We start from the raw sequence: 24740 nt of genomic DNA, 5'->3' as shown, positions 1-24740 counted from the left end.
CATGTATGCAATAGCTAATCCTAAACCATAGCAACAATGTCTTTATTGCTAAAAATTTAAAGTATAAATCTGCCTAAACATCTGAAGGAGTCAGGGTACCAGATATTGAAATTTAACTTACTTGGGACAAAGGTCATGCACAAATCGCTTAATACAAAATGGCTACTGACTATTCCCCTTTGAACAATGACACTAATGAAAATGGTGAACCGCCAACATAGGGCTGGATGGCTCAGTTGGTAGAGCACCGGAATGGCAGTCCGGAGGTCGCAGGTTCAAACCCCGCTCCAGTCAATTTCTGTGTTCAAGTTTACAAAATTAATATAAAATATCTCTAAGTTTCATTCGTCAAACCCACCACAAAAGGGAACCTGACTAAATCAACTTGTAATCAATATTAAGCAGAACAATTGTCTGGAGTGGGACTTGAACCTGTGACCTCCGTAACACTGTACCCGTGATCTAACAACTGAGCCACCCAGCCACATTGTTGGTAGTCTTCTAAATTGTCAGATACATGCACCATACAAGTCTAAAGTTGCATTCCTCATGCTATTTTCAAGTTTCGTCCCAAAAAATAGATTCTATTGCTATTTTTCTAGCAATACAATAGATATTCACTTTTGATTGAGACATCAACCGAAACAATCCGAGTAAAGCCAAGGTTTAGTTACGAAATCATTACATTACAAATCTTGAATTACTTGCTGTCCGACAGTAATTCCGTTTTCATGGGATAGGCTGGTTCCCGCCCCACAATCAGTATCGATAATGTACGGACTGGGCGCCAGTATGCTCACAAGGCAGATCAGTTTCTGCCTAAAAAGAATTTTTGTGTTGAAATGAAACATACCGGCTGAAACTTTATTGAAAAAAAAAAAAAATTTAAAGTATTTTTTGATGAGCAAGTGGAATGCAACTTTAAACCAATCCAGTCATTTTTTTTTTCAACTAGCCAATATCGGTTACAAGTTTTGTTCATTTACATGTACACTTATAAAGGGATTACCAGATGAAAGGTTTTAGAAAGGTGGGCTTTGCTTCAAAGGCAAGAAAAATCAATAAAACATTTACAGGAATATACTGAACAGAAATATAATCACTCTTTGAAAAGGATATTTACCAGAAGCACCAAGACATTATACTCGTAGGAAGGAATGTAGTTACAGGACACATACTACCGTGTGTCGCAATCTTTATACACTGATAAGGTATTCAACAATTCCAACTATTTACAGAAACCAAAAATTTAATCTACACTGGAATTCACAGCGCTATTATGCCAGTTTCGGGGAACAAAAAGCTGATCTTAATTATATATTCATTTCCATCATTTACATTTTATGTCTTTATCATGCAACATCATCTGCTAATTTTATGCAAATATATCAAACTAACGACTTGTAATCTAAAAAGAAGGCCACATAATAGAAAATACACACGTGTATAACCTATACAAATCATGAATACATACATATATACTTTTGGGACAATGAGTTTCACAAATTACATGAACACGCTTCAAACACAAATGTCCATAGATTAATGATATGTATTTAAAAATACCAATCTATTTGTAACAAAAAGACTTGTTCAAATATAATCTCCGTAATATGGGTGCACTCTACAGAATGTACTGCAACAGCCTTGATGCAAACTTGACCCATGGGCTCCGTGCGCCAACAAAAGAGGGCGCCCTTTTACCTAGCAACGACGTCCCGTGGTTAGGACATGCATTTCGCTGGTTGACGCGCGCGCACCGTTCCTTGTGTGTGACGCACGTACACCAGGGGATTTGTACTATATACATGCAATGGCCGCGAGTGCTTCGCGGCAAAATATTGCAGTCAGGCAAGATGGCGTCATTCGGTCACCCACAACTGTACTTTCTTTGCCGGTGAGGGGGTACTTGTGAACGAAGCAGATAGATTACTGGTGCATGAAGCTTTCTGGTTACCCCAAATATCAACACTGAATTTTATCAAAGAGAAATTAATTTCTCAAATTTCATGTTTTGACAAGTTTAGCTTCAGGTTTTTTAGGGGGGAAATGTAATTTAAATAAGTGGGCATGCAGGGGTGCTAAACACATTTTATTTCCAACTTGGCCTAATGGTTAGCATGTTGACAGCAAAGAAGCCAAAACAGTCCTTTTATGATATTTCCTTTTTTTTCATATTTTTTTTCCAGCAACGTTCCATGAATTGCATGAGCAAGTATGCATTGTTGTTCCGACTGGGTCTGGCCAATTTTTTTTCCACAAACTCTTTTGTCATAATGGGAGGAACCCAGATTATATGAATGAATCATTCTGACACGGTCCACAATGCGGCTTTTCGGCATATAACCACTCAACTTAAACCCACTCCTTTTGTCCACTCTTGTTTGTAACGTCAGAACGAACCCTTTGGCAAACTTTTGGAGTCCAACTTTTCATAGATCCACTTTGGTTTATCAGGGTAAAAATGTTGGTTCATACATCACACAAATGCCAATGCCTGAATGTGTGTATAAACAGCAAAGTAATATTTGTACAACAAATGCAAAAAAAAGAGTTGATCACATAGCCTACCAACTGTGCTTTGCATGCACATTTCCATGAACTATGAGTTGACTTTAAACATGTTGCTTTTCCACCCTAACTCCCTAAGATCTCTTGCCCAGAAGCAGCCTGAATCTTCCAAAAGCCTTCAATGGCAAAGACTTAACAACTCTAAGCAGCTGAATCCTTCAAAATCATCCACTTTTTGCCGCTGGAGGCCTCTGCCTGGATCCTTCGAAATCCTCCGCTGGGTTTGCTGGCATGTTATCACATAATCGGATTTGTGTTCATTAGCCTGTGTAACTTATTGAACTCCTCCATTGTTATCCTGTATTGTGGATTTGTAACGCCAAGGCCCTAAATAGCTGGTGTATTAAAAGGGGCTGTACAATAAACAGTGGTAAATGCTGGATGCCAGCCCAAGCATACATGCATAAAGCAAGTAACAACCTGAATTCTCCAAAATCATTTTGTTGTTGTTGCAAAACCAGCCAGAGCCTCAATCCTCCAATTTCATCCAGGCTCACTTGGGGCTTGCTAACCTGGATCCTCCATTATCCTCCAGGGGCAAAATTCTGTTACACCCTCAATCCATCAAAATCCTACAGTGCTTTGATTTTTCAAAAGCCCTCAATCCTTCGAAATCCAACAGTCAGGTTGGCGCAGCAGTACTTTCCTCGCCTTCCACCGCCGTGACCCGGGTTCGAATCCCGCCTGGGCCAATATGTGGATTGGGTTTTCAGTCCCTACCTGATTCCGTAGGTTTTCTCCAGAATATTCTTCTGGGCTTTTCCTCCCACCTCTAAAACTGTAACTTCTCATTGTCTTCTCTCCACAGGTTTCTTTAGGCTTGCGAGCTACAGTGCCTAGGGTGCCTTTGAGGAATCCTTGGTTTCAGTACCAGAAATGATTAATAATTATGCAAAGAGGATTTTGGAGGAATTGGGAAGGTTAGGGTTAATCTGCTTACTGCATGTAAGATTTTACTGCTTACGGATGAGATAAGAGGGCTGATCTCTCCGAGTTGCTTACTGCATAAAGCACTAAGCAGAGAACACTGAGTGACGAACGAAAAAAAAGGTTACCAGCTAAAATTTCACCTGAACAGTAATAATGAAAAGTGACCGGTTTCCCGGTTAATTTTCACTGAGAAAGTGAAGTTGCTCAGCAGAATTGCTGCGCTGTCGTTCCAAATTATCGTGATTATATTTACACTATTTTTTAGGCCAACTTTGACCAACCACATCCCGTATTTAACATAATTATTAACTAATCAATAATTTTCTTTTTCAAATATTTTGTAATAAAGATCAAATAGCTTATACATACAACCGTTTGGCTTATTAAAGGAACTGCATCTATTTACAGATCAGCCATTTAAGTAATAAAAAAGCATTGCACAGTATTCCTATTTTTTTTCATGTTCCTTTTTGTTTTTCTTTCAAAAATCATGCAACATGCGAAAAGGTTTGTCCTCTATAAAGACAATTTAATCCATTTCATCGGCATCAACTGATGCCAATATAGTGATTTTGAGTAAAAAAAAAAGAGACCTGTGTCCTTGAGCAGGATATTTTACCAGGATTTAAAGGACCACAACCACCGTTATTCAGAGTTACCGCCGATGATCCGTTCTACTTTATATGCCATCTCTTGTCAAATTCTGTAAAAGAAAACAAATTGTTACATAACAAATGATGGAATCTCTCATACAGGTGTCTCCAGGCCAAAGTGTTGTTGACTTTGGTCGTCATGGTGATCCTGATGCTGCGATGCCTGTCTGGACGATGGTGAAGTTTGTTGTTCTTCAGCCGGTGACCGTGTCGGGATACCAGGCAAATCCTCAGTGTTATTGGTTCCCGTGACAACTGGGACCGGTTCTGTTTCTGGGTGGAAAACTTCAGCATAGGGCGATAAACGATACTCTGTTATTTGTTCGGGCAGGGCCTCAGTGACGTTATCAGATCTGACAGTTTCCTTTACCGCATGGTCATTTCCGTTCGACAACCTCCTTGGTTCCTCCTGGTCGGGGCTGCCGAGCGGGGATGATGGCTGACTACTGGAATGCGAGGCTTTCTCTTTATTCTTCTTGCCGCCTTTCTCGGCCTTTTTCGCTTTCTTTCCCTTATTTTTGGATTTTTTGTCCTTTTGCTCTGTGTTTCCTGCCTCCTCCTCTGCCCAGACCGGCTCAGGGCTGGGTGTGTTCATCAACTCCGTCTTGGAGTGGGATTTCCCTTTCTTCTTTTCCACTTTCTCTTTCTTCTTTTCCTCCTTAGAGTCTTTGCTTTTTGGTGGTTTCTCGGTGTCCGGACTACCCGGGGATTCCCCTGTGCCCCTGTGCCAGTCTTTATCGTCCTTTTGCTCTGTTGTTCCGTCCACCTCCTCTCCCATGACCGTCCCGGGGCTTGGTATGCTCATCACCTCCGTCTTGGAGTAGGATTTCCCTTTCTTCTTTTCCGCTTTCTCTTTCTTCTTTTCCTGCTTCTTAGAGTCTTTGCTTTTTGGTGGTTGCTCTATGCCTGGACTACCTGGGGATTCCCCTGTGCCCCTGTGCCAGTCTTTATCGTCCGTTTGCTCTGTTGTTCCGTCCACCTCCTCTCCCAAGACCGTCTCAGGGCTTGGTATGCTCATCACCTCCGTCTTGGAGTGGGATTTCCCTTTCTTCTTTTCCACTTTCTCTTTCTTCTTTTCCTGTTTCTTAGAGTCTTTGCTTTTTGGTGGTTGCTCTATGCCTGGACTACCTGGGGATTCCCCTGTGCCCCTGTGCCAGTCTTTATCGTCCGTTTGCTCTGTTGTTCCGTCCACCTCCTCTCCCAAGACCGTCCCAGGGCTTGGTATGCTCATCACCTCCGTCTTGGAGTGGGATTTCCCTTTCTTCTTTTCCACTTTCTCTTTCTTCTTTTCCTCCTTCTTAGAGTCTTTGCTCTTCGTTGATTTCTCAGGGCCCGGACTAACTGGGGATTCTGCCGTGCCCCTGTTCCAGTCTCTCGGGGGATTGTCAACATGGACTTCGCGGACCATCTCCGTTCGTCCGCTGGTGGGGTCGCTCACGGGCGACTGAGCACGAGCAGTTCTTTCCAACACTTGGTGGTGCTCATTCCATGCCCCCATGGGCTCTTCCGGACGTTGTGCGCTCGCGCTCTGTTCGGCCGCCTTTTCTTGCGCCAGCAAGTCTGAACTTCCGAAGCCTTCCCTGTGGTCTCTGTTTGGCGGCGGTTTGACCTTTCCGCGTTTCTTCTTGCGCAGTTGGTCGATGTCGCGCTGCATGGCCGCGGCCTTCTCGGGCGCCAGCTGCCGTTCCTTGATGACCTTCCGTCTGGCCAGAGAGAGGCAGTGTTCCGCCTCCATGTCTTTCTCAAAGACTCTAAGCTTCAGCATCTGAGAACAAAACCAGAGCAAACAGCAACTCATTCAAAAAAATGACCCATTAACTAACTCCATAAATGTTCAATTTGCTCACCTGGGCCCAATTTCACGGCGCTGCTTAACAGTAAACAAAAATTGATACGTACTATAGCAGGAAATCTCTTCTAAAGGTCCCTACTGTTGCTTGGTGCCCCAACATGCAGAGGGTCCATTACTAGAAACGGAAGGATGAAACTCACCTCAGCAGCCAAGAAGTCTTCATGCGTGATTGACGCCGGGATGTTCCGCAGTACCTCCATGGTTTCATACAGACCCTGGCAGTCGCGCAGCTGCTCTGACCGGCCCAGGGTGCTCTTGAGCAAGACCAGGGCAACGCGGAATAAAACCTTCACACCTGGCAACACAAACAAATAAATAAATGACTTGCAAAACTTGACATAACCGTCACGGTAATCTTTAGTAAGCTTTACCCTTCACTGACGCATGTACATGAGGGGCAAAACCCAATTAAAAACGTATATCCCTTGACCCTCAATATTCAAAATAACAAGGGCAATTATTTCTGCTGTAAATTAATTATAAAAAGTTACTTTTTGAGTGCTGGCTTGTTTGTGTCCCATAAAAGCCAAATTGTTCTATATTTCTAAAAGCCACTGCGTGGGGGCAGCAAACAAATGCCATACATGTATAACAGCACAGAGTTCTGTTCACTGGTTTTGGTTTTAGGGCAATTGACCTATCGCAGCAGAATCGCGTTAGAATCGCGTCAACGCAGCTTGTAAAATATTGTCCAATTACAAATGGATGCGGAACGTGCACAATCTGAGACAAACAAAACTTAGTGTACAAAAACTCTATAGGGTTGTCTATAAGGGGCGTGGCTAACTCGCAAACGGCCATTGGTCAATTCCAGCATCACGTAATGTCTGTGACAGAGCATTTAAGAGATCAGTGGATAAACCTGACAATACATTTTTTCAAATCTTATACATCCATCATCTAGTAATGGTCAATGAAAGATAACAGACTAGGAGTTTTTGGATCATATCTCTGAATTATTAACCCTCCTATGCAAACATACATTCTGTGCCAAGTAGTCCTTTAAGTCAAAATCAATCAAGTGACTGGTTTCAACAGTTAAGAATTCCCAGCCCACATAAAGCAGGATTGACTGGCTGGGACTACTTAAGTAACTTGATACAGCTATGCTTTGACTCCGGGTGAGTGATATAACATCTGTGACCACAACTTGCCTGCTTGGTCTGTTGACCAAGTTTGACTAGTCACAGTGCTTGCTTGACATATGATCTGACTGCTGGTGACTAGCCTTTGTTAAAAGTATGGCAGGGGAAGTGGACGTGAATTTTGACTGTCTGGGACTGTTTAAATAGCAGGAGGGTCAATTAGATATAATGGTTAATTGGCTCTGTCGCAGACATAACACTCCTTTCCTAACACTGGAATTGCGCTTTACTGCATCAGATGATGGACTTTCCGTACACAGCCTAAAGGTACCAAAGACCATTGTTTTCATAGTTGCAGGCACTAGACAAGAAGATTCCCAAGGAAATTTATACATGCATTTGTACGTGCGCATTCCAAAAAAATAATGGAAATGTTTGAAAATAACAGTCTTCTCTACATTTTAAACGATGTTTTATAAAAAAATAAATCATTCAAAAGTCAACAACATCTGTAATCGTTTGTATTCCCAAGCAAGGGCCACAAAACTTGGTGAAGTCTGCTACGCTGCTAACATCATCGTCACAATGCCTTGAGTCACACTGCTATTTCTGTCTCATTTAGTTTTTGACGTGTAGCCTGGTCACTGTCCTCACCTTCACAGAAGAACATGTCCCAGACCCGCAGGACGGAGGGCCAGGGTAGCGTGCGGGAGAACATGCACATGAACCACTCGGTCATGTACAGGATTGGATCAATCTTGTGCTTTTTCTAAAAACGAAAGCGAGAAAAAAATCAAGAACAATTTACGTATCTTAGAGGGAGTCAGGTTAGCCCAGTGGTGCTTTTGAGAAATTCTTGGGGTTTTGTACCAGAAAAAATTAATTATAATTACTGTAGGGAGACCAAGTGCACCCTCAGTTGTTGCTCGTCCAAAGTTTGGCAAGGTGATTTGCATAGTGTGACCTTTGTGCTTCCCGCGCAAAGGCAACTTGTAACAAGTTTTCTCCTGTGGGCTTCGAACAGAGAAGACCAACATATATTTTGACTAGAAAATTCTCTCGTTTTTGTAGGTAGCAAGGCTCCTACCATGCTCCTGAAATATATCACTGTGGTAGGTTAATTTCATAGAAGATTCCCTATGAGTATTGCTCTATTTTATCATCATTTTGTGAGGGAAATTGTGTATTTTCGGGATGAGAGTTGAGACATGATTCGTTGCATTTTAGGTTTGTACTTTGATGTGTAGCATACATACCTATACAGACATGTGTTGAACTTTGACACACACTTTGTATTTATTTTGACATTTTATTGTGCACACGGGCTTGAATGCTTGAAGTGTTGTAATGTAAGAATAAATGTATTGTAGTTAGGAAGTCATAGTCGTCACATCATCATAATTGTATATTTTGTTAGAACACTCGTCCGCTTTAGTTAGAGGAGCGTTCCTCCTTCCTTCCCCCTTAATTGACGTGGGAGCTGGTTCACTTCATTAATATTAAGGGAATAAATGTGTGCTCCGGAGGTTTTTATCACTCTGTTTAAGACCGCTTAGAGTCTGGGTGCTGATAATTACCCGAGCCGGAGCCGAGGGTAATTATCAGCACCCAGACTCTAAGCGGTCTTAAACAGAGTGATAAATACCAACCGAGCAAACATTTATTCCCTTAATATTAATGAAGTGAACCAGCTCCCACATCAAACAACCCTTTTATGGAGATTGACGCGCGCGTAGCATGTTCTGCGCGATGTCGCGCAGAACGCACCTGGGGCGTTGCGTTTTGAATTTAGAACTATAAAATTCTGACTCGCTGGTAGTGTTGCGCACGCCTACGTGAGGATTGTGAACGTTCAATCAATGAAATGGTAAGAGGCACTGGATTTTTAGGAGTCCACATTTTATGTGACACTGGAAAAGTGTTTAAGACCAGCTAGCCATGTCTTTATCATCCGTTTAAGACCGGCCACGTGACGGGCTCTCGACCAATAGGAATAGCTAAACTGTCTGAGGTATTTATGAATAAATGATAAATGTTCTACATTGTATTTTAACCCCACCCTGAATCTGCCAAAATGCAATACCTGGCCACTGCTACATACATAGCAGACAATTTTGTTTGTGTCAACTTCACAGAGACCATAGCACATAGCTGTAAGCACTTCAACAAGGGGTGGGGGGTGAAGAGGAGGGTGCCCAATTTCTGTTAAAACCGTTAACCACGGTCAATGATAGGACTATCAAATTTCAAGGGGGGGGGGGCAACTGGGGGAGGGCCAATTTTTTTATGGGAAGGGAAGGGGCTCAGTGCCATTTTTTTTCTCTTACTTTACCTCCATTATGAATACATGGCATCAAAGCTTGAGGACTCAAAGGTAGAGTTTGAGAATCTGAAAGTGTTGAGGATTTGCTGGGAAATACATATTTTTCCTCACCATGTGTTTGTGGGTTGTTGGCGATTCTTTCTTCATCAGTCCAGCAAGCACCATTCCGTCTATCTGAACGGCCTCCAGACCAACGCTGTAGTAGCCGGTCAGGTACTTCTCACAAATCTGGACCAGCGCCCAAAAAGCATCCTGGATATCAAATGAAAATTTAAATGTAATTAGAATAATTTGTATTTCGTTCATTTGTTCCCGTTTGAAGCAACAAAACTGCTGAAAAAATATGAAGTAAGGTGCATTTAACAACTAACCTGTGGAAGTTAAAGGGAATATACAAAATTTGCAAACATCAAAAAAATAAACTACTAAGTTTTTAAATACCTTACTAGGATGTTGGTAAATGACAGTCTAAAGCATCCTGTAAAATTATGGCACATGGTGTGAAGTCATTTTCAAGAAAATGGTATTTTTGTATACATTTCCAACAGTGGTCGGCCGACCAACCTTGGAAAAACCTATCTATATTTCCCCAGCTCCACATTTACCATTTTTTTCAGTCCAAATTTTGTTTGCTATTGGTTACATGTTCATGAACGGATGCAGGCCAGCTACACTGGTTCCCTTACCTTACAATTTTCCGGCATCTACAAATTGATCCATTTTATCCTTAGTGGAGTCAGGGAACCAGACTACTTGAACATTTTTGTTTTTCTTGGTTTTTCCAGCACTTTCGAACACAAAACTGCACTCGTCAGTGTAACACTATTTGATCTATTATACTAACCCTTCAAATAGTTCATTTCTGAAAATTACAGCAAAAGCCAATGATGTACATTCCCTTTAACCCTAACCCACCTCAATCCTCATTGCGGTTTTGGACGATTTCAGAGGATTGAGGCTGAATGGTGTTTGAGAAACATGAGGATTTTGGAGGATTGAGGATGAGTGGTGTTTGAAGATGGGGAGGATTTGGGAGGATTGAGGATGAATGCATTTTTTTGAGGCAGGACTGTTCGACGATTTTAAAGGATTTAGGCGCTGGGTATCCTTCATTTGAACATACATGTAAGTGCAAAACGTTGGAGGATTTAGGATTGTTCCTAGCAAAAAGGGCCTAGGGGGTTAGGGTTAGAGCATGTAAATAATTGTGCCCGTGGGACCACTTTTTTAAAATCTATCTTTAATGATTGTTTTCTTCCGAAATATACCAATTCAGGTGGAATAATTTCTCAGGGTATTTGGTACCATCCTTGCCGGTATCTTCACTTTGAGCAAGGATTTTCTCAATAAATTGATACGTCCATTTCCGGGTAATGGCCAAGTTTGAATCGGAACGGATTTGAAAAACAGCCCCAAAGTGGGATGTAGATCAAAAACATGTGTTATCCTATGGGAAATGGAGTAAAAAAAAAAAAGAAGGAAAAGAAACAAGAAAATCTTAATGAAAATTAGAGCTGTTTCAGCTGGTGTGCCGAAACAGCTGATAACATTTCTTCAAAAAGATCACACCAGGAAGACAAAGAAGCATGTAAAAAGAAAATCTTAACGAAAACTAAAGCTGTTTTGGCTGGTGTGCTGAAACAGCTGATAACATTTCTTCAAAAAGATCACACTAGGAAAACAAAGAAGCCTGTAAAAAAAAAAAGACAGGCACAACACACAACCTCGAAATAAATTACCAAAAAAACACAGGAAGAATTTGAATCACTTTCTTTTGTTCTCACATTTCCTGCTATTTTTTCCCCCATTACTTCATGTACATTTAATATGTTTACAGAATGATAAATATGCAGGCAGGCAGGTCCAGGGTTATGTTTATGATCGTATTTATCTTGTCCATGTTCACAGACCTATACGCTTTCAAGTGTACATGTACACCTAACCTTCCATGACCGTACCATGTACAGAATATTGCCAGGCAGACAGGATTTTACATGTACTAGCGTTTTCACAAAGGACGATCTTGTCAAAAATTTCAATACAGGTTATTTTTATCCAACTTAAAATGAATGTCCCTTCTGAAAGCAGTGACAATATATAGCTGAGGGGAATATACACACGTCTGAAAGGATCCATTTTCAAAGGAATATAAATGGTAAACGTTTTGCAAAAGGAGACATAGGCCTAAATATATCATAACAAATCCCATAGTGCCCATTAATTTAATTACCTTGTGCAGCTGTTCTGTGTATTGAGCCATGTACACTATATGAATTTGTGTAAAAACTCAATTATAAATCCCAATATACCCAATGTGGTTACACACGAGCCACATCATTCAAATGCAAATTCCCTGTGCATAAAATAAACAGTTTTCTTCATGTCAAATACATTGTTGTGACAAATTATTAAAGAGCTTTTTTACTACAAGTTTTGTCCAAATCCAATACTTTTTTCAAGAATTTTTTTTTTCATGATGTTCCATGATACAGATGATATATTTTAAATAAAGCAACCAACTTTCTATGAGAAATATCCATCATTGTTCATGACTTTGCAACGGCAAATTCATGACAAAGTTCCCCATGAAAAATTCTATTTATTTTTTTCTAAATAAATCCAACACAAAATGCATCAATTCTCCAGATCTTCCTCATCAAAAATCCATGACAATATCACAAGAGTATTTATTACAAATCAAACTACAATGCCATGACAGATCCATAATTTTTCCATGACTTTCTCCATAACACATCCGTGCATTTTCCATGAAAAATCCATGGCTTTTCCATGGAAAATCCATGGCTTTTCCATGACAAATCAATGGCTTTTCCATGACAAATCAATGGCTTTTCCATGACAAATCAATGGCTTATCCATGACAAATCCATGTGTTTCCCATGACAAATCCACGTGTTTCCTTGACAAATCCATGTGTTTATTTCCATGACAAATCAATGGTTTTTTCATTACAAATCCGTGGCTTTCCCATGCCAAATCCACATGTTTTCCATGACAAATCAACAGATTTTCCATGACAAATCCATGTATTTGCCTTGATAAATCCATGTTTTCCATGACAAATCAATGGCTTTCCATGACAAATCAATGGCTTTCCATGACAAACCCATGTGTTTTCCTTGACCATGTTGACAAATCCACATGTTTTCCATGACGTTTAAATAAAGATGGCTGTCTATCACATCTACTTATCATTACACCAACAGGATATCTTACAGCCATCCAAAAAAAGCAAACACTATCAGGAAGTTTCTAAAAAGATCATTCTGCCCAACTACATGTAAAACCAAAAGGAAAACACAACAGAAAATGGCAACGAATTTCCCAGCATCAGTTTTTCCCAAGTAAACCACACAGACCAACTATCTATAATCCTACTTTATCTCTTCAAAAATCCCCCCCCCCAAAAAAAACTTTATCCCCAAAAATGTATACAATTTGATTCCTCTGTGTAATCTACACAATTTTCCTGAAAGCAAAAGCAAATGCTGCAATCTGTAAACGACATCAGGCCATAGAAAAATCAATGTGCATAAACAAGTATTTTAACTTGTTTAGCCTCTCAAGTGTTTACGTTAAATTACGTGTATGTGAAGGCCTCCCGAGATATACATGTAGACATCCTTTCACTTGAGAGAGGTCATACAATATTTACATGTACATGTTTGCCCTGCAGTTTGAAGTGAACATTTTGATACTGGGGAAAAAAAACCCTTAGATCTTGATTAACAGCAAGGGAATCATACTAATGCATTGCCAGATAAGGATAGGAAAAAAAATACGAAGACCAATTCCCATTTAAAATTTCTTCAAAGTTTGACTACCCCGATTGTGTTGCCCAAGGCGTTTAGGGTTGAGGGGTTATGTGTAATGGTTTTTGACAATGATCCTCTTGAAAGGTTAAAAAAGAGAAATGAAAATCTTTTGATGCGTGCGGTAGCTAGGTCTGCAAAGAATCATGAGATTGTATAGTCCCACTACACAGGCAGCGTCTCTATGTACCTGTACATGTACATGTAGACCACCAATTGCGTTGGTTCTGTGAAATGTCATGTTTCGTGGCATTATACAACTCATCATTCACGTTTGTCAGGCTCACATGGAAGGGAATTGTGCTGATTGTCAACCACGCTGACCCCAAAATGAGTTTTTTGCAACAGCCCTTTTCCTTTCTGAGTAAACACATTGTAACTCACAGAGCATCGAATCTGACAGTTGCTAAATCCTCCCTGCACGCACTTATAAAAATATGCTATGTAAACATGACAGGCTAATTACTACCAAGCCTTTGCTTTGAACACCAAATACGTTTACAATTTTTGACGAAGTCCATGTTTTTGCAATGCAATGCCTGTAGACATGTGTGCTATCATACAGTTGGGGCTACACATGTACATGTGCATACACATGTACATGTACATATGCAAATAGATCGTTTGCGCCACAGCCATGCTTTTGTTCAATGGGGTTACGCATGAGTAAACGTCATGATCAATGAATTAACATAACAAAATGTACCTCAAAGATGGCTGCTGCGAATGCAATAGATCTATAGGTACATGTACATGTACATGTGCATACATGTACATGTACATGTGCATACATGTACATGTGCGTACATGTACATAGTGTTGCGTTCCCGCAAATTGCGTAGTTTACTTCTTTCCTAACCAATCCATTCCACTCCGTGCACAGTGTAATGCTTGCAGCGATCCTGTGTGCCCTCACACAGCGCGAAGCTTTACCACGAAGTCTTTAGACACACGTTTAAGTGTGCAGCACATTGTACATACAGTACGCTATTGTATAGCGCGCAATGCATGTAGCACTCACTGCTATTGAACATGTACCGCCATGGGACATGTACTTAGGACTTAGCCATTTTCCCTCCACCTTTCCCCGGAGTCGATGCGAATTCCCCTCACACACCTTACCTCGCATCCGACCCACATTGACCCCAAGCATTTAGCGAATGTGGCTCGCTAAAACCTACCCGTGTATTCACCCCTTAGTGACCCCGTACACCCCAGCAAGTGTGTCCCGCTAACCCACTGGCCAAGACCTACGGTAGCTAGAGGTCAGGTTACGTCCTTCGTCTCATAGTTTTACTCCATAGCATTAGTGTGTAGATTCTTACCTAGTCTACAGACTAAGTCTTGTACACAAACCTATGTACCGAGAAGTTATTCCCTTTCCCTTTTCCTTGAGGATCAGTTCCCCGTAACGCACCCACGAGTGATCCTACTTCGCCCGCTAACCACTGCTCTCGGACTTTCTTCCACTAGAAGTCAGCGTGTACAAATCTCCCATAGAGAACTTTCCCCATGCCTTTGTACACGGATGCATTATTCATAACTACTAGAATCCAATGCTCCCATTGGCTAAGACGCGCCCCCAAAAGTCTATATAAAGCGCGCAGAAAGGGCAGTTCTGGTCATTGTTGTACTGGGCTCTTCCCCAGTAGATTCCTGAGCTGAGCTCTGACCTACACAGAGCTCCCGCATACCATGCATTAGATGGATGATCTGGGCTCTGACCCCGACAGAGTTCCTGGCATGTACACATGTACGCCTTAACTTTACATTGTATATAGTGCGCCCTCTATTCACCTGAGATGTAAATAATCCCGAATAAAGTACTAGAGTGTGTGTGTAAGATATTTGTATCTGACTCTTTATTTGATAATGTCTCTCACCCCAGAGAGACGTTACACTGGTGGCAAGCGCTGGGATACGAACTTACACACACCATCGAACTATACCATGACTTTTAATTAAGTCACTTCATGTACCCCTCCACTGAACGGACCTCCCAGCTTTAGACTCTGACTTTCTGCTTGTCAATATCAGCAGCCAACATGCCTGCCAAGCGAAAATCTCGCAGGTTACAGTCGTTGTATGATGATGATGACACCAACCTGTATTCAAGTCTACAGGAAGAGAGTGCAGAACTTCAAGAACTTAAAAAACAGTTCGAACTTTTCAAGCTTCGTTCAGTGGAGGCGGAGAAAGAGCTGAAACAACTCCGAGCAACTGCTGCATTACAGAGCCCATCAACGGCTGAGCAGACAGATGCCAATGTTTCAGCGAAATCGCCCAAGGACTCACAGCCAGTGATGTCCGCTCCCAGTACTGCCCCTTCCACCGTTCCACAAGCTGACGCCCCTAAACCAACAGCAGCAGAGCAAGCAGAGCCCCGTCCTCTCCGAACCCAGCCGAGTCATAAGCTGGATGTTCCTCTCCCTCGCCAAGGAGAATTTGACGGCACGAAGTCATGGGAAGGCTTCGTCCGACCTCTGATGGGTCTCGCCGAGGCTTGCGGCTGGTCCGAGGAAGAAAAGCGCTTCCGACTTGTCAGCAGTCTACGTGGAAAGGCGGCCGAGTACGTGTACCAGCAACTGGATCCCGAAGCAATCAAGTCGTCCGACACCCTGGTGAAGGAGCTTGGTAAACGATTTGGCGAACGACAATTGCCAAATTACTACATCGCTCAGCTAGAAGCGAGGAGACATCAGCCGAAGGAGAAGCTGGCGGAGTTTGTAGCCGACATTCGCCGCCTCGTCTTTCGTGGCTACCCTACGGCAGATCCAGTTACCAGAGAGAGCATCGCCCTTCGCCATTTTCTGAAGGGCCTCCCCGACCAACAGATGGCAGTTTCCGTTGGCATGACGAATCCCAAGTCCCTTGAGGAGGCAACAACGGCGGTGGAAAACTTCCTGAGCCTCCGTGACACCACAAGCTCGGGAAAATCACATCGTGTGAACACCGTACAGGCAGCATCTGAGGCTGATCCCGGGTTCGTCAACCAAAAGCAGTTTAAACAGTTCCAAGACAACCTCGACCGACGGTTAAACGGAATTGTCAAACTGATCAAAGATAAGCCCGCCTACAAGCAGAAATCCGCCAAGCCTGCTGAAGCCAAGAAACAGCAGATGGATGTTACTTGTTTCAAATGTGGCAAGCCCGGCCACTTTGCAAACAAGTGCCCCGACATAGCGGCCAAGGAGGTCGTCGTCATACAGACGGAAAACTAACGCGGACCGTGCCGTCCGGCCTGGCACCGGTCCGTCCCAATGAACAGAACACTATCCGAATGGGTAGACAGCAATTTCAAGGCATGTCTGCATTTTTGCGAGTGCAGATATGCGACCAAGACAGCGAACTTTTAGTCGACACCGGAGCGGCGGTGACCATCATTTCTTCAGCACTTTTCAGCCAGATCCCTGCTGAAAAACGCCCTGAACTCAAACCCCCGTGCAAAAGCACAAAACTAGAAACTGCAAACAAGGAACTCATTGACATTGAAGGTGTTGCCACAATCGACATGATGATTGGTGAACAGCACTTCCAATGGGATGCATTTGTCGCCCCCATCAGCGATGAAGGAATCCTTGGCTATGACTTTCTATACCACTATGATTGCATATTGGAGGCACGCAACGGCATACGAATTGCCGGTAACTGGGTTCAGTGGACAGTCCAAGGAGCCCCTCCCCGTGTAGTTAAGATCGCACTGAAGCAGAACACTACAATTCCAGCATGCAGCGAGTGGGTAGCAGAGGGTATAGCTGATCATCACAAACTGAGTTCCATGTATGCAGTCGTTGAACCTGCCAACCTTCGTCACAATGTTGTGGTTGGCAGTTCACTCATTGATCCCCGCCGAGAAGACATCGGCATACCTGTCCGACTTGTGAACACTTCACCCGAGAACATTGAACTTCAGGCAGGTACAACGCTTGGATATCTGCATGAAGTTGATGCGGTTGAACTCATAGCCGAGCAGGAAAACTGTGAAACCGATCACCTCTATCGAGTAATGCGAGTGTGCAGAGAGCATGCCCGCCCAACGTCATACGCAGTCAACCCAGTCAGTCCCGCCGTCCCCGACACCCCAAATCCTTCTGACAAGTGGTCAGAAAACCTACAGAAACTGTACGAGAGGAGTTGTGAAAACCTGTCCCCACACCAGCAGAAAGCATTGTGTGAACTTTTGGCCAGCCACGAGAACACTTTCGCCAAATCCGCGGAGGATTTGGGAAAAACGTCAATAGTGCAGCACACTATTGACACCGGCGACGCACGCCCCATACGACAGCCTCCCCGCCGTCCCCCCAAGGCATTTCAGGGCGAGGAGGAGAAAGTTCTCGAGAGCCAACTCAAGGCGGGTGTGATCCGCGAGTCAACATCCCCCTGGGCATCACCAATGGTTTTTGTTAGGAAAAAGGACGGCACAACTCGTCCGTGTGTCGACTATCGTAAGCTGAACGATGTTACGCGCCGTGACGCGTATCCCCTACCCCGTGTTGATGACTGCCTAGATTGCCTGAGTGGGGCAAAAATCTTCAGCACCCTCGATCTGCAGTCGGGCTACTGGCAGATTGAAGTGAAGAAGGAAGACCGTCCCAAAACCGCGTTCGTAACCCGAAGTGGACTGTACGAGTACGTGACCATGCCTTTTGGGTTATGCAACGCACCCAGTACCTTTGAGCGCTGTATGGAGCTAGTACTCAAAGGTTTGCAATGGCGAACTCTGCTGATATATCTAGACGATATCATCATCCTGTCATCAACATTTTCCGAGCATATTGAGCGTCTTGGTGAAGTCCTACGCCGACTAGGAAACGCTGGACTGAAGCTGAAACCGAGCAAGTGTGAACTCTTCCAGACGGAAGTTCTGTTCCTCGGTCACATCATCACACCAGATGGTGTCAAACCAGACCCTAGTAAAGTTTCTGCTGTGCAGAACTGGCCCACCCCCAAGAACATAACTGAAGTACGCTCTTTCCTGGGACTATGTTCTTACTACCGTAGGTTCATAGCCCAATTCGCCACGATAGCCAGCCCCTTACATCGTCTGTTAGAGGCCGGACAGACGTTTAAGTGGACTCATGACTGTCAAGCGGCTTTTGAGAAATTAAAGGCCGCCCTCACCGGCAACGAAGTCATGTCATACCCCAATGATGATGGGTTATTCATCATTGATACCGATGCTTCAGATAGTGGCATTGGTGCTACTCTATCGCAACTCCAGTGGTGTGATCGGACCCAGAGGGAGGAAGAACGGCCGATAGCATATGCTAGTCGGTCGATGACAAAGCCGCAGCGTCGCTACTGCACCACGAGGAGAGAGCTCCTCGCAATCGTCACCTTCCTTCAGTACTTCCGACACTACCTACTGGGCAAACAGTTCCTCATCAGAACTGACCACAGCGCTCTTCGATGGGTCATGTCTTTTCGTGAGCCTGTCGATCAGATGGCAAGATGGCTTCAAATCTTGTCTCAGTTCGACTTCAAAATCGAACATCGACCAGGGAAGAAACATGGCAACGCAGATGCCCTCTCTAGGGTGCCATGTGACCCTGACGACTGTCCGTGCTACGACGGAACGACCATACTCGCTGAACTCCCCTGCGGCGGTTGCGAGAAGTGCAAAGCCAAAAGCGAACTGTGGTCCGATTTTTCGCAAGTCGACGATGTGGTCCCCCTTTCGACCAGACGAGTAAACGCTACCTCCGCTGAAGTTCAATTCCCAAAGAGAACTTCAGCTGCTGACGATCAGCCCTCGAGCAATGACGTCAACCCTCCGGCCAAACCCGTATCCCCACGGACAGTCCTCGTACTGATGGCAACGTTGGTAACCCTCCTACTGGTTCCTGTGTGTAGCATTGGTAAACTTATTTGGCGCTCGTGCAGTGAGTTTACCTGCAGCGACTTTGACGATGGACAGTTCAAAGGTCGTTTTCCGCACACAGCCACGCCTACTGGAGAAACTCCCGGGCAAGCCAATTTGCCCACAGCCATTCGGGTAATACGGCCGAAAAAACAAACTAAACCTGCTACAAAATCCTCTGATGCAGCTGGAACAGAGTTGAACTGCAACGCGCCCTGCATCCCGCAAAAGGATGCCGATGCCGGTTCAAGTACCGGGCAGCAACTTGCAGAACAATCGAATCCAACTGGACAGCAAGACGACCAAGATGGTGAGGTCACGAGTGATCGTGCCCCTTCTAGCGCCCCCGCCGGTCTCAGCGCCGGACGAGCCACATCTTGGGTCGGTGGCTACACGACAGAGGAAATAGCTACACTGCAGAGAGCAGATCCAGACCTGAAGATCATCATTGAGTTGATGACCAAATCACCTGAGAGACCAAGCAGAGACCAGATAGCACGCGAAAGTCCCGCCACTAGGAACCTGTGGTTGCTATGGCAACAGCTGGTGCTGAAAGACGGTGTTCTTTTTAAAAGATGGGTGACTCCTGACCAGACCCAATCTTACCTGCAACTTGTGATTCCTCGAGAACTGCAGCGTGCCGTTCTTCAAGCTGCACACGACGCCGTCACCTCTGCTCACCTCGGGGTGAAGAAAACTGCTCAGAAGATCAAATGCCAGTTTTACTGGTACAGGCTTAAGGAAACAGTTCGTGACTGGGTCCGCAAGTGTGCTAAGTGTGGTGCCCGCAAAAGGCCACACACAACCCCCAGAGCACACCTCGAGGATTATCGAGTCGGCGCACCGATGGACAGACTAGTCACGGACATCCTTGGTCCATTCCCTATCAGTGACAATGGGAACAAATACATCCTTTTAGTCGGTGACCAATTCACAAAGTGGATGGAGGCTTATCCGATTCCCGACCAAAAGGCAGAGACGGTGGCTCATAAAATCGTCTACGAATATATTTCCCGTTTTGGCCCACCCCTTGACATTCACTCCGACCAAGGCCGAACTTATGAGTCTCATCTCATGCAACAAGTTTGTAAGCTGTTGGAAATCCACAAAACTCGAACTTCCCCATACCATCCATCCGCCAATGGACAGGCGGAGAGATTCAATCAAGTTCTGGTTGACATGATCGCAGTGTATGTTGACAGTGACCAACGCAATTGGGACATCCACCTCCCACTTCTAACTTCAGCGTACAGAAGTTGCCAGCATGAATCTACAGGTTACTCGCCTAATATGCTGATGTTAGGTCGAGAAACCCATCTACCAATTGCGCTTGTACTCGGTGGCCCCAACACAGAGGACCAACCTCGAGATGAATGCGAGTATGTTGCATCCGTGAGGAAACGGATGGAAACCGTCCATCATCTGGTTCGTCAACATCTTGGTAAATCCGCTGAAAGACAGAGGAAAGACCACGATCCCCGAGTTTCCCAAAGAAACTATCAAATTGGTGACTTGGTGTACATGCGAGACAGCACAAAAACCCTTGGGTTATCTCCCAAGCTAAAACGAGCTAAATGGGCAGGCCCCTGCGTCATTCTCAGAACATTGAGTGATCTTCTGTTTGAAGTCCGGTTCAAGCAACGGGGAAGAACACAAATTCTTCACCATGACCGACTTAAGCAGTATCTCAGTGACGAGGTCCCAAAATGGATGCTGGACCTTCGTAAAACTTTGATGGAGAAGGGTTCTCTTTCAAAGGATGCTGCTGTCCCCCGCAGTAACGCCAGGAAAACATCCAGCACCAAACGCGCTGATGACCCCTCATCAGCCCCGCCTGCTACAGTATCTGGTTCCCCGACACCAACTGTAGCGCCCTCTGCGACAGGAACTTCGCCCTTAACAGAGAGGAGGAGTACCCGTACTAAGAGAAGGCCAGCAAGACTGCAGGACTTTTTCTAGTACCCCCCCCCCCAACTCACAGGCCACTTGAAGGCCTAATTAATAGCCCAATATGGGTTCATGCCCTTCTCAAACTATCGAAGCAGATTTTACTTCATTATCCTGTGGGATTCAAGGAAGTAGGATGAATAATTGTCGCAACGATTAACAATGGCTCATTGACCTAACTACCATTCCAGTTAACTTGGGCCACCTGTTGCTCCTACCCCAGCCCACTTTCTCCCTTGGCACGAGTTGGTCTATTTCCACCAATCAACTCGGAGCTTGCACATAACTGTGGTTTCTTTTAACCAATGAAGTTGCGGCCGAACCAGTTGGTCAGCATAATCGTTGGGTGTACCTAGAAATCTTGAGGATTTCTCATCATCTGGTCATTTTCTTCCTGATCATCGACCGTCGTCCGTCTCTTCACCATGCGCTGTTCAATCTGTGAAATTGAGTTGGTCGATATTGCCTCTACATATCGACACTTCCAACTTCACCACATGCCGTGGTTTGCGAGGCAGTTTGCCTGCGGTACCTGCAAGAGGGGGTATCACAAGCGTTCAAGATATGAGGTACACACCCAGAAACAGCGTCACAGCAAACGGGCCCTCTCCTACCAGGGTGTTCTCCCCCCAGACGAAACCGTGCACCAGTTGCGCCAGCAGTGGCTACGCCGGCAGCAACGACGCGATGATTTCCCGTCGGAGATTCTCTCCCTCGTGATGGAGGATGGATCCATCCCGAAGACCCCCGACCCCTACCGGAGTGCCGGCGCAGACACCCCACTGCACGACGAGCTGGAGACCTGTCCCCTCGTCGATGCCCCTGATCCACCACCCTTGGTGATATCATCTCCTGGCCACCAAGACCAAGATCCGGTGCTCAGTTCCCCGTCTACCATGTCATCTGACCAGTCATCGCAGACGCTTTCGCCATCGCCCCCATCACCACTGGCGACAGATGCGGTGGTTGACGCCATGACCCAGCTGCAACAGCGCATCAATGACATGGAGCAGCGCATCAAGCTCAAAATCAAGGAGGTTGCGCAGGCCCAGTCCTGCCATCTGGCCCGCGTGTTCCGAGGACTTGCCGACTAACTTTAAACTGCGCCGATGAACTCAGTGTTTTTCCCTCCATCGATATGGACACTGAACTTTTATTTTCGTCGTTTTCGATGAATATTTACTCTTTTTGTTTTGATTATCTCTCATTTATCCGCATTTAAAGGAAATGTAACCGTTCGTTGTTTTCTTTATGTTCACTTTTAGGTTTTGCTCTTTTTGCATGTTTTTAGCGCTCCATTTATCTTTGATTTTCCTTAACTCTTGTTCTTCCATAATTCCTTTTATTACAACGAGGACGTTGTAAAAACTAGGGGGAGATAGTGTTGCGTTCCCGCAAATTGCGTAGTTTACTTCTTTCCTAACCAATCCATTCCACTCCGTGCACAGTGTAATGCTTGCAGCGATCCTGTGTGCCCTCACACAGCGCGAAGCTTTACCACGAAGTCTTTAGACACACGTTTAAGTGTGCAGCACATTGTACATACAGTACGCTATTGTATAGCGCGCAATGCATGTAGCACTCACTGCTATTGAACATGTACCGCCATGGGACATGTACTTAGGACTTAGCCATTTTCCCTCCACCTTTCCCCGGAGTCGATGCGAATTCCCCTCACACACCTTACCTCGCATCCGACCCACATTGACCCCAAGCATTTAGCGAATGTGGCTCGCTAAAACCTACCCGTGTATTCACCCCTTAGTGACCCCGTACACCCCAGCAAGTGTGTCCCGCTAACCCACTGGCCAAGACCTACGGTAGCTAGAGGTCAGGTTACGTCCTTCGTCTCATAGTTTTACTCCATAGCATTAGTGTGTAGATTCTTACCTAGTCTACAGACTAAGTCTTGTACACAAACCTATGTACCGAGAAGTTATTCCCTTTCCCTTTTCCTTGAGGATCAGTTCCCCGTAACGCACCCACGAGTGATCCTACTTCGCCCGCTAACCACTGCTCTCGGACTTTCTTCCACTAGAATGTCTAAGTCAGCGTGTACAAATCTCCCATAGAGAACTTTCCCCATGCCTTTGTACACGGATGCATTATTCATAACTACTAGAATCCAATGCTCCCATTGGCTAAGACGCGCCCCCAAAAGTCTATATAAAGCGCGCAGAAAGGGCAGTTCTGGTCATTGTTGTACTGGGCTCTTCCCCAGTAGATTCCTGAGCTGAGCTCTGACCTACACAGAGCTCCCGCATACCATGCATTAGATGGATGATCTGGGCTCTGACCCCGACAGAGTTCCTGGCATGTACACATGTACGCCTTAACTTTACATTGTATATAGTGCGCCCTCTATTCACCTGAGATGTAAATAATCCCGAATAAAGTACTAGAGTGTGTGTGTAAGATATTTGTATCTGACTCTTTATTTGATAATGTCTCTCACCCCAGAGAGACGTTACAATATACATGTGTGTACATGTGCTTACATGTGCGTACATGTGCTTACATGAGCGTATACACGTACATGTACACATGTACTTAAGGTCATAAAATAGAATTAAAAATTGAAAATGATTACATGCAATACACAATAACGAAAACACAAACACAATATTGTACACGACATGCATGATTTGCTATCAGTTATCATGCATGTATCATATACACTGACGGTAGTAGGTGTGACTTCTCGTACATGTACGAGTTAATGTACATGTACATGGACATGTCATGTACTGTTTTTTGACTGTATTTCTAATGTATTCTAATGATTGTTGTGTATACGTATGGCCATGGCTGACAATGGTTCCGGTTGAATAACTCCATACGCTCGACAAGTACAAGTTCGTTAATATTAGCATGCGTGCAGACTGCTGTGTGTATGCGTGCATTTAATCATTTTAACATGTAATTGTAGAATAATCACAAGTCAATTGTGGGATTCACAGCAAAATGTTCAGCGGCAATCAGCGTGATTGTCCGTGATTGTTATATTTAGTTTCATTTTATGGGAGTTATGTGTGTGTACATACTACTAAAACTTGCATTATTTACACAAATCGTCTTATTGGTTGATTACATGTATATTGCATATATGTACGTGGTTCGACAGTTTGTTTAAACTGGTGCTGTTAAATGGCTAGCAATGATTAATCAAAGCTATTTTTAGCTCGCCGTTGGTTGATTAACAGTGTGTGACAAGCTAATATTTATGAAAATTATAAGAAGAGATCTTCTCAAGTTGCTAACCAAATTTAAGTGCTGACATTTTTTTCAACTGACATTTTTAAAATGAAAAATTACATAATCCATGAAAGATATTTGTCAGGGCCCCAGAGCAACACTAGAGTCTATAGATTGTTTGCACTGTGTCCATCTTCGAGGTGTGTGCTTTTGTTCAACAGGGATAGGCATGAGAAAACCTCTTGCGCATTCATTGTTAATGAATAAACATAACAAAGTAAACCTCCAACATGGCTGCTGAATGTAATCGATCTATATAGAGTACGAGTATTTGCCAACAAAAAAAGGCACTCCTAAAAGCTGCCTTGCAATTCGGGCGATTCACAATGCAGTGCGCCACCAAGAGTTTGCCACAGAGAGTTCATTTTTCCCAGTGCATTGTGGGAGATGGTCGACAAATTCGCAGCGTGGGACGTTTGAAAATGCTATTT

General features: G+C 44.1%; 1 protein-coding gene and 1 non-coding gene across 3 annotated transcripts in view; one reads left to right on the top strand and one right to left on the bottom strand.

Annotated features, from left to right (window-relative positions):
• Positions 1 to 221: 221 nt before the first annotated feature.
• On the top strand, positions 222 to 294 carry Trnaa-ggc. Its single transcript has one exon. It is a non-coding gene; the product is annotated as a tRNA-Ala (tRNA).
• Positions 295 to 4078: 3784 nt separating this feature from the next.
• Positions 4079 to 24740, bottom strand: part of LOC119742653 (TBC1 domain family member 10B-like) — a 37179-nt gene continuing 16517 nt past the window's right edge. For both annotated transcript variants that reach the window (XM_038218798.1, XM_038218797.1), the window contains exons 6-9: positions 9526 to 9666; positions 7746 to 7860; positions 6147 to 6301; positions 4079 to 5919 (exon numbers count right to left, since the gene is read on the bottom strand). In XM_038218798.1, the coding sequence (XP_038074726.1) occupies positions 4249 to 5919; positions 6147 to 6301; positions 7746 to 7860; positions 9526 to 9666 (2082 nt within the window). In that variant the 3' untranslated portion in view covers positions 4079 to 4248. The remainder of the gene's footprint in view (positions 5920 to 6146; positions 6302 to 7745; positions 7861 to 9525; positions 9667 to 24740) is intronic.

This window comes from Patiria miniata, unplaced genomic scaffold (assembly GCF_015706575.1).
Source record: "Patiria miniata isolate m_02_andy unplaced genomic scaffold, ASM1570657v1 HiC_scaffold_6, whole genome shotgun sequence".
Taxonomy (NCBI): domain Eukaryota; kingdom Metazoa; phylum Echinodermata; class Asteroidea; order Valvatida; family Asterinidae; genus Patiria; species Patiria miniata.
This window is presented reverse-complemented; position numbering and strand designations above follow the sequence as displayed.